This window comes from Coregonus lavaretus (genome assembly GCF_964263955.1).
Source record: "Coregonus lavaretus genome assembly, chromosome: 2".
Taxonomy (NCBI): domain Eukaryota; kingdom Metazoa; phylum Chordata; class Actinopteri; order Salmoniformes; family Salmonidae; genus Coregonus; species Coregonus lavaretus.
In genome coordinates, this window is record NC_139989.1 from 44,661,042 (window position 1) to 44,671,241 (window position 10,200).

Genomic DNA, 10,200 nt, shown 5'->3' on the forward strand with positions numbered 1-10,200 from the left:
TCCCTTTGCAGAAAAACAGCCCCAAAGCATGATGTTTCCACCCCCATGCTTCACAGTAGGTATGGTGTTCTTTGGATGCAACTCAGCATTCTTTGTCCTCCAAACACGACGAGTTGAGTTTTTACCAAAAAGTTTTCAACTGACCATATGACATTCTCCCAATCCTCTTCTGGATCATCCAAATGCACTCTAGCAAACTTCAGACGGGCCTGGACATGTACTGGCTTAAGCAGGGGGACACGTCTGGCACTGCAGGATTTGAGTCCCTGGCGGCGTAGTGTGTTACTGATGGTAGGCTTTGTTACTTTGGTCCCAGCTCTCTGCAGGTCATTCACTAGGTCTCCCCGTGTGGTTCTGGGATTTTTGCTCACCGTTCTTGTGATCATTTTGACCCCACGGGGTGAGATCTTGCGTGGAGCCCCAGATCGAGGGAGATTATCAGTATCTTGTATGTCTTCCATTTCCTAATAATTGCTCCCACAGTTGATTTCTTCAAACCAAGCTGCTTACCTATTGCAGATGCAGTCTTCCCAGCCTGGTGCAGGTCTACAATTTTGTTTCTGGTGTCCTTTGACAGCTCTTTGGTCTTGGCCATTGTGGAGTTTGGAGTGTGACTGTTTGAGGTTGTGGACAGGTGTCTTTTATACTGATAACAAGTTCAAACAGGTGCCATTAATACAGGTAACGAGTGGAGGACAGAGGAGCCTCTTAAAGAAGAAGTTACAGGTCTGTGAGAGCCAGAAATCTTGCTTGTTTGTAGGTGACCAAATACTTATTTTCCACCATAATTTGCAAATAAATTCATTAAAAATCCTACAATGTGATTTTCTGGAGAAAAAAAATCTCAATTTGTCTGTCATAGTTGATGTGTACCTATGATGACAATTACAGGCATCTCTCATCTTTTTAAGTGGGAGAACTTGCACAATTGGTGGCTGACTAAATACTTTTTTCCCCCACTGTATATGAGTGGGGGTAACATTTCCACATAATAAGTTTGTGTTTTGTTAACTGTGATGTGTCAAATATATCCCCAATTTAATAGCAGTTGTCACCTTTACTTCTACAGTATCTAGAAGTGAGTTATAAAGTTAATGTAAATGTTATTCCTTGTTTTTGCTCATTTTAAAGTAATATTTACAACTGGTTTTACATTGACATATCGCCAAATTGCATAATTTTGCTGCATTTTATGAATTCCATGTCAATGTTTTTCCACATCATACACAAATGTACAGCACAATAAATAGCCATAAAATTGGCCAGATAATACCTTCGTTCTAAAACTACCAGCAAAATCTACACAAGAGTTAAAATATAAATATCCTATAACAGCCATGTTATTATTGGAGTTAACCCAATCTACTCAGATTTGTCTTATTGTCTTAGACAATATTTAAGTATAGAAACACAAGTACATAGTCGCCTCCCACAGTATAGGCTTACAGGTTTGTCATTACACCTTTTACAAATGTAAAAAAGTACATCTAAATGACTATATTGTACCAACAATACTGCAAAGAACAAGTCCTTTTGCTTGACAATGGCCATGTGGTTTTATATGTCAAAACGATGTCCTCTCAGTCGGAGCATTGCACAGTCTTGGTGGTCACCAAAGCAGCATCCCCCAGCTCAGTGGCAGGAAGTGGGATCCAATGCTCCCTCAGACCGTTGCACATGAACACGCCGGTGACCTCCCCAAGAGCGCCACACCCCGAGGCCCCGCTGTAGGTGGACGCCTCCTGCCTGAAGCATGTTTGGGGCCCACCGTTCAGCTGAGGACAGGTTGTAGGTACCTCCTCTTCTCTCTCTACCACGGCTGCTGTACAGTCTCTCTCCACAGGCGGCAGGGCTTTAGCTGGAGGGTTAAGTCCTGCCTCTGGTTCACCTGGAGCAGAAACAAGCATTACCCAGCATTATTCCTCCTAAAGAGAAATCTACATCAACATGATAAAGAAGACCTATACCTCTAATCTGAATCATTGAATAATTGGCAGCAATTGGATAGAGTTAAGAAGAACGTTCTCTCGGAAAAGCAAAATTAAGAAATGTGTATACAACAATGCCGGCCCTCTACCCATGACCCAATTCCAAACATTGTTAAGTTAAATGGTTGTTCTATGTCTTCTAGCTAGCTCAACACAGTGAACTGTGAGCAGGAGGGGTGTAAATGAGGGCTGGTATTCAGGGCATGTATCCCCATATGTTATGGAGCTAACCTAGTAATCTCATTACCGTTCAGTGGTGTACTCACATGTAGTAGCAACTGTTGCCATTTGGGTGTTTTATTTGTGTGTGTGTGTAAGTATGAGTGTGTGAGGTCATTGGGTGTGAAGAATAAATTTTTTGTCCTCAAAAACCAACGGATGTGTGTTAAGAGTAAAATAAACAGTAGGGTAGTCCCCAGAGAGCCTATCAGAGAGGGGAAATGAAACTAGAGGAGCTTCATGCTTCATTTGTCTTCAACCCCACTTCACTCAAATGAAAGCACTGAACAAGACACTTGCTGTGAAACACAGATAAAAATACACATTCTCCATTAGCCTCAATGGCATTCCTTACCTGCAGTGTGATTGCGCCTTGCCTGCATTTTGTATATGATGAACCATAGAAACAGTGCCAGGATGGAGCCGTTCACTGCAACTACCACTGATGTCCACACAGCTGGACTCACTGCCGGGTCGTACTGGGGAGGAGCATCGCTACTCCATTTTACAGGTGGGGATTCTGGTGGAAAGAGATGACAACAATGTCCCCATAATACTGTATCAATGTCACTTATCAATGACTATGCTGCATCCATCGCATAGCCAATGGGGAGGATATACAGTTTAGCTCCATATCAATGCCATACCATAGAGAAGCCAGTGAAATTAATATTTTTCCAAAAGAAGCACTTGCAGACAATAAGTGAGGATAACAAAGATTAGCACTCTATTCAATCTGTATCGCTTTAGAAATGTAAAGGTAATTTCCTATTGCGCCGACATCTGCAGCGTTTACCGTGAATGCAGTCTCTGCTAACGTGGGAACATTGCCTTTCAATTCCAATCATGTTGTAATGTTGAATTTCCGTGATACGGATTGAATAGAACCCTTAGGCAAACCAGAGCACTGAAACTCACCTGTGGCTGGCTTTGGCTGAGGCCTTGGCCAGGGGACACAGGTGATGAGCAGTTTGTCCCACGTTGTGCCCGGATTACAGGTCTTCTTTGCCATGGCGATGCCTGGTCATGTAATTAATGCCCACACTAGAGAAACCTGCTGCCTCACTCTGTCCTCATGGAGCGGTGTGTGTGTGTGAGCCAGAGAATAACATTCAGTGAAACCATTTGGACCAGACAGAAAGAGACAGGGTAAAAGAAAGGGCAACGGAGGGGAGGAGTCCCTCAACAGACGTTTCAGTTCTTCCTTTTGTAGGAAAGGATGAATCACCAAATGTGTCCCCAGAGAGCGAGAGAGATAGAGAGAGAAAGAGAGAGAGACAGAGAAAGAGATCAAACTTAAACCAGAAAAATTTATATTTGACTGGATAAGATGTGTTCATCTGAGGGTGCACATAAAAGTGAATAAAGATATGAAAGTTAGGGGCACTGTTCTAATTTATTTAATTATATACATTTCTGAAGTGCAGCTTTGCAAGACATCATTCATGAAAATAAGTTCAAAGATATTCTTCCATGTATAAAAATAGAAACACCCACCGTAGCAGCAGGCCATGCAACAAACATGAAACCCTGGGAATTGCATTGATATTATCATTTAGTGAATTCAACATATGACAACATGATTGTAATTAGTTTCACAGTCAGGATTTGATTATAATACAAAAGGTACTGAATTTTAATCTAGGTTTAGGTCATTGACCTGAATTTTAAAAGATGGCACCGAACAAACTAGGCTTCAGTCATTTTCTACATTGATTCAGAGTGTTTCAAAATATGTCTAAATGACAGCAGTACAGCAGCAACTCGTAGTCAATGTCCAAGACATAGGTAAACTGAGTGCATGAAGAAAAAAGCAGGTAGGCTATTGACAAAACACACATAAAATAAGAATTCCTTGAAGCTTGATCATTATTGCAGTAATTCCCCCCTGAGGCTGAGTTACTATATCGGACTATAAATAAAGATGATGGTGTTAAAGTCTATCTGCATTAACCTCCCTCCTCCATTACCCTAACCCCATAGGCAACTCTTCCAACCTTTTCCCTCCTACCCTATGGCACCTCTCTTAGGGCATGAAGAGTGCAGGCTGCACGCTGATGAAGGGGAAGTCGTAGTGGTCTGGCAGACCCTGGTGAACCGTACTGTTAAAGTCCTCCCAGGAGAAGGGAGGGAGGTCGCCCTGCGTCGTGGGCCCGTTCACCGCCTCCGCTCTGAACTCCTGCGCCATGTGGAAATCAGTCACCTACAGGGAGAGAGAGAGAGAGAGAGAGAGAGAGGGACAGAGAGAGAGAGAAGAGATGTTTATATATTACATGATCTTAAAATATTTAGAGATTGAACTGAATGAACGCTAGTAAAGGTTCTGCCTTGGTGTCATAGCATCCTCCGGGTCTGGAGTCTTTCTCCCTCAGGTCATTACGGCAACAGATGGACTTGCATGGGTCACCCTTGGAGTAGGGGTCATTTTTGTAGTCTGAAAGAGAAAGGAACAATTAACAGCTACTCAAATTGAGAGCTGAGAGAACATGGGGAGGAAATTAACTAAAGGAACTAACTAAAAGCTAACAAAAGTAAAAACAAATGGCCACAGGTAAGGACAACAGCAAGGAACGTATGGTGCACCGTTGTATCTCATGATGTGTTTGAGGGAGTCTAGGTCCTTAACCTCAGCCTGGTCCCGGCGAAAGATCTTTGCTCGGGGGCAGAGGTCATAGGAGAAGTCCTCCCCGTACTCCTCCCACATCTTCCCATAGCCACTCAGGGTGTATATCTTTGGGTGGAAAGGCACATTATAGGAGGCCAGTAACCTGGGGGGGAGGAAGATCTTGCTCAATTACTATCTCCTCAAGGGATTTTATCTCTGCTAAGTTTATGGTTAAGATGTGCATCTATTGGCAGTACTATATCCATATCCGTGTGACTCACCCCTGCGCAGGGCCTGAGTTTGGTCAGAGAACTCCACCAGGCCAGGAATCTGCTCCACCACTATCAGAGCCCCGTCCTCTATACTGTGGCCCAGGGTCACTTTTCTCATGTCCACTATCATGTACTGGTTGTTATAGGTGCCTAGAGAGGGAGGGAGAGTGAAGAAATTTGTGAAAAAAATGCATTGGAAAGATGTACAACAACTGTAGACCATTATCAGTCTCCCGAGTCGCGCAGTGGTCTGAGGCTGTGCCATCCTGGTTCGAATCCAGGCTCTGTCGTAGCCGGCCGCGACCAGGAGACCCATGGGGCGGCGCACAATTGGTCCAGGGTAGGGGAGGGAATGGCCGGCAGGGATGTAGCTCAGTTGGTAGAGCATGGCGTTTGCAACGGCAGGGTTGTGGGTTCGATTCCCACGGGGGGCCAGTATGAAAAAAATTATGTATGCACTAACTGTAAGTCGCTCTGGATAAATGTCTGCTAAATGACTAAAATGGATAAATCAGGATAAGATTGAATGTGTCATCCTCCTTCCCTCACCAGAGTTGTATCTGGAGAAGGTCTTGGCCCACTGCTCCCCAGTGTGTGACAGGGCGTGGGCCAGAGGCACCCTCTGCCAGGCCAGCAGGCTGTGGGGCGTGACCTGGGAGAAGAGGGACGTGTTGAAGACGTTGTTGGTGGTCTGGGTCATCATCAGGCCACTGCCCAGGAGGTAGAAGTCATCCAGAGACACCAGGAAGCCTGGGGGGAGGGGGCGGGGCTCACAGTGTGTGTTTCTGTACTGATTAATTCTGAAGCTTGTTAATAACATTGACAGTTTTCATACAGGCTCGAAAGATACACATTTATATGAAAATGTAGAGTGGCTACACCTAGCGCTTCCAAAATATTGAAGTATCTCTTCAGCCACAGGTAGCGCTTATACTGTCACAGTGGCCATTATACGGTGCTGTACCTACCTGGGTAGCTGCTGAAGGACAGCTTGCCCGTGGCAGTGTGGGGTTCACTGAGGTAGAAGTCCCAGTGCTTGTAGATGCGCATGGTGGCAGCGTATGTGTACCAGCTAGAGTGGGCAAACAGCAGGTTCTCAAACCCAGGGAGCATCTAGATGGGGGAGAGAGAGTCTGGTGTTGAGTACTATAGAAACATTGATTGTAATGGATAGAGGGAAAACCATATTGAGTTCTACACAAGACTGATGTAAGTCAATAACTAACAGATCCACACTATTTGATATAACTAATGATCTGTCCAGAAGAAATCTCTCAACAGCAAGAAAATAATGACCTCTAACCTTAATGAGGGCAGAGCAGTGGCCCATTCCTGGTAATTTAAAATGTCAGAGAGGAGGCTCAGTGCCAGGAACCAGGGCTGGAATCAGGTCCAGCAGATCTCCCACCGCATTCAGGAACTGGACAGCAAACAGGGACAGAGGCTAAGGTGGGGGAGACACCATGCAGAAAGAGGTTAGAGATCACATTGTGCCACTGAATGATGATCCATGAATCTATTTATCCATGCCTAGACATATCAGCACACCTCTTTCCCTTGTTTTTTGGCCCAGTGTGCGACCCCTGCCTGAAGTCCATCCATCTGGGCCACTATGAAGCCGGTGTGGTGCCACAGAGGATCAGTGCTCCTGTTCAGTTTCACCTGCTCCCTGGTCCAGGAGTCCTGCTTCCTGATAGAGCCACAGAGCAGAGCACATTTAACAACTCTCAAAGGACAGGATGTGGATCTGACCTGGCTTTTCACTATGGTTATTGGCTATCATGCCTGAGGAGAAAAAACACTCACGCCATGAAGTGCTCCACCGGACCTAACACTTTGGGGTCCTTGATCAGCTGGGGATACATGTTGGCATAGTGACTAATCATTTGCCTGATGGAGAACAAAATAAGATTAAACATGACAATGTCGATCAGAAATTGAATTGACATGCAACAATGTCCGAGGCACTTACGGTGCAGTGAGGAAGCCCTTTAGGTATCCTGCAAGGAAGTAGGTGACCTCGTCATGCTCAAGGGTCTCCCCATACCCTGCACGGATCTCCAGTACACTCCAGCCCATTTGAGAGAGGCTGTCATTGAGGTATCCATATGCATCCCCCTCTTTTTCCATTACTCCTTCTTTCAGTAGGAGTAATGTGCCAGTAACCGAAAGGTCGCTGGTTCTAATCCCTGAGCCGACTAGGTGAAAAATCTGTCGATGTGCCCTTGAGCAAGGCACTTAACCCTAATTGCTCCTGTAAGTCGCTCTGGATAAGAGCGTCTGCTAAATGACAAAAACATTTTTTATAATGTGTAGCATCCCAGTACACAGTGGCTGCTTTCATCTCTGTAAAGCAGTTGACAGAGATGTCAACTTTCAACATAAACATTACAGTGCTTATTGTTTCTATTGACATTATCAAATCAAAATGTATTGGTCGTGTACACAGACTTGCAGATGGTATGGCAGGTGCAGCGAAATGCTTATGTTTCTGGCTCCATTAGTGCAGTATAGCCAAATGTTTAAAAAAACATTAAATTAATAAATATCAGAACAAAAACAAACTCATTGGGGGGAAAAACACAACTAAGCTTTGGAATTCCCTGGTTTATCATTGGTTTAAATTGATTCATTTCTGCATTTAATGGAACAAATTGTCTCGACCACAGTACAACCCTGTAAGTTTCACTGAGTTTCACTATCTGAGATGTCAGTCAGCCTACTGTGTGTGTTTGTGTGTGTAAGGGAAATTCTCATAGACTTAGCTAAGAATAAAAACGGGCAGTCAAAGAGTCTCTTGCAGTACATGTTGTAAAAGGTAATCTAATAGAAATATCTGCATAGACGCCTACAGAAAACCTCAGAATAACCTAATGGCAAAAGGATACTACACTGAACAAAAATATAAATGCAACATGTAAAGTGTTGGTCCCATGTTTTATGAGCTGAAATAAAAGATCCCAGAAATGTTCCATACGCACAAAAGGTTTCTCTCTCAAATGTTGTGCACAAATTTGTTTACATCCCTGCTAGTGAGCGTTACTCCTTTGCCAAGATAATCCATCCACCTGACAGGTGTGGCATATCAAGAAGCTGATTAAACAGCATGATTATTACACAGGTGCATCTTGTGCTGGGGACAATAAAAAGCCACTCTAAAATGTGCAGTTTTGTCACAATGCCACAGATGTCTCAAGTTTTGAGGGAGCATGCAATTGGCATGCTGACTACAGGAATGTCCACCAGAGCTGTTGCCAGAGAATAAATGTTCATTTCTCTACCATAAGCTGCCTCCAATGTCGTTGTAGAGAATGTGGCAGTATGTCTAACCGGCCTCACAACTGCAGACCACGTGTAACCACGCCAGCCCAGGACCTCCATATCTGGCTTCTTCACCTGCGAGACCAGCCACCCGGACAGCTGATGAAACTGAGGAGTATTTATGTCTGTAATAAAGGCCTTTTGTGGGGAAAAACTAATTCTGATTGGCTGGGCCTGGCTCCAAAGTGGGTGGGCCTATGCGCCCCTGGCCAGTCATGTGAAATCCATAGATTAGGGCCTAATTTATTTATTTCAATTGACTGATTTCCTTATATGAACTGTAACTCAGTACAATCGTTGAAATAGTTGCATGTTGCGTTCATACTTTTGTTCAGTATATTTTGCAGGCACGTGAATCCATGGTCGTCTCTGTATACAAATGCAGTTCACGAAATAACTTCGGCTACAATGTTTCACTTACTGTCAGTACTGGCGAAGGTCGCAACAACATTGAAAAAAACTAAAAGATACAGCCTCTTCATTTCTGTTCGATGTACATAAAGCTCTTGATGCGTGATTTACAGATAGGAAAATTAAGTGAATGCTACCTGAATAAGTCACACTATTCACAAAATAGAAACAGGGAAGAGCTGAGAGTCTGGATCAAGTTTACGGTTTCCTTATTGGTGGAGCTGGTGCGGAATTTATCACCAGTGTGTTGTGAACAACAGCATGAGCAGCAATAGTGGAATCGGCGTTTCGCCTTCAAAATAAAACTCCCAAATTGAAACTGATGCAAACGGATACAAATAGTGGAATCATACCACAATTGCACTAAATAATGCTAAACAAGGTTGGAATGTTGTTATATAAATTCAACAAAAGACAATTATTTGTTAAGTTGACAAAAAAAAGTCAGTTGAAATTGCACTGTGGATCGGTGGCGGTCGGTGTCGTTTAAGAGGAAGTATTTTATTTTTTCATGAGCACGGCCTTATTTCTATTACAGCATATTGGATAACTCATTCATATTCCATTCACCCAGTTCAATGTAACATCAATAGGTTTAGGCTACTACATGATACTCAAATTTTCCCTATACCCATCGTGAGGTTGCTACAACTTAGCCTATGAATTAAAGTTTACAACATAGGTGCCCACAGGTCGAAAGAAAAATTTGAGGTGACAGACAGTGACACATTCAATACCGCCTTGCACACTCTTGCCTGCATCTAGCTGATTTAGGGTGTAATCATTAGTCCACTTGCAAACAAGAGTTTCTATTGGACAAATCCAGGTATGTTTATCCCCGTTTCGTTCCGTTTGCTTCTGTTTAAGAAACGTTTTACAACAGAATCGGCGGAATGAATACACCCCTGATCACACGTAAACACAGTTCACTGTCATAGCAGCCACGTTGTATTCCTTCTCGCATCTATGCGCTCTCCTCCTCTCACCTTTTCCCTTCGCTTGTGGACTTCAATGCACAACACATCAGCTGTATGTGACCAGACGAAAAAAAAACTTTCCAAGCCAAACCATATCATAACCACTACACACAGCCTACAAACTCCTCCCATTTCATGGGTGCACAATTCATAGGTTAGGCTGTACAGTGCATATAAGTATTCCCCCAATGAAATTCTGAATTAAAATACATCCACAGTGCGATTTCAACAGATTTTTTCTTTTTTCTTATTCAAATTAACTAATAATTGTATTTTGTTTAATTTATATAACAACATTCCAACGTTGTTTAGCATTATCTAGTCCAAATCGTGCATGTTTTCACTATTTTTATCCGTTTGCATCCGTTTCAATGGGTGACTTTTATTTCGAAGGCGAACCTGCCGAT

General features: G+C 43.4%; 1 protein-coding gene and 1 pseudogene across 2 annotated transcripts; both read right to left on the minus strand.

Annotated features, from left to right (window-relative positions):
* Nucleotides 1–896: 896 nt before the first annotated feature.
* Nucleotides 897–3,525, minus strand: LOC311138269 (uncharacterized protein). Its single transcript, XM_084172952.1, has 3 exons — nucleotides 3,126–3,525; nucleotides 2,563–2,727; nucleotides 897–1,888 (listed from the first exon to the last, which is right to left on the minus strand). Exons 1-3 carry the CDS (start codon nucleotides 3,217–3,219, stop codon nucleotides 1,581–1,583), a joined length of 567 nt encoding a protein of 188 aa, XP_084029078.1. The 5' UTR covers nucleotides 3,220–3,525; the 3' UTR covers nucleotides 897–1,580.
* A 66-nt stretch (nucleotides 3,526–3,591) lies between these two features.
* Nucleotides 3,592–9,012, minus strand: LOC311138277 (phospholipase B-like 1; annotated as a pseudogene). The gene is made up of 12 exons (XR_014615223.1): nucleotides 8,827–9,012; nucleotides 7,383–7,430; nucleotides 7,057–7,273; nucleotides 6,891–6,974; nucleotides 6,633–6,774; nucleotides 6,388–6,528; nucleotides 6,053–6,197; nucleotides 5,634–5,834; nucleotides 5,094–5,234; nucleotides 4,791–4,975; nucleotides 4,535–4,641; nucleotides 3,592–4,410 (listed from the first exon to the last, which is right to left on the minus strand). The product of XR_014615223.1 is annotated as a phospholipase B-like 1 (transcript).
* Nucleotides 9,013–10,200: the final 1,188 nt, after the last annotated feature.

Excerpts from the sequence above, each read along its gene's own strand:
- LOC311138269 (XM_084172952.1), bottom strand. The coding sequence starts at position 3,219 with ATGGCAAAGAAGACCTGTAATCCGGGCACAACGTGGGACAAACTGCTC. Across the intron at positions 2,728-3,125 it reads TCAGCCAAAGCCAGCCACAG|AATCCCCACCTGTAAAATGG; the intron begins GTGAGTTTCAGT and ends TCTTTCCACCAG. Across the intron at positions 1,889-2,562 it reads AAGGCGCAATCACACTGCAG|GTGAACCAGAGGCAGGACTT; the intron begins GTAAGGAATGCC and ends TTTCTGCTCCAG.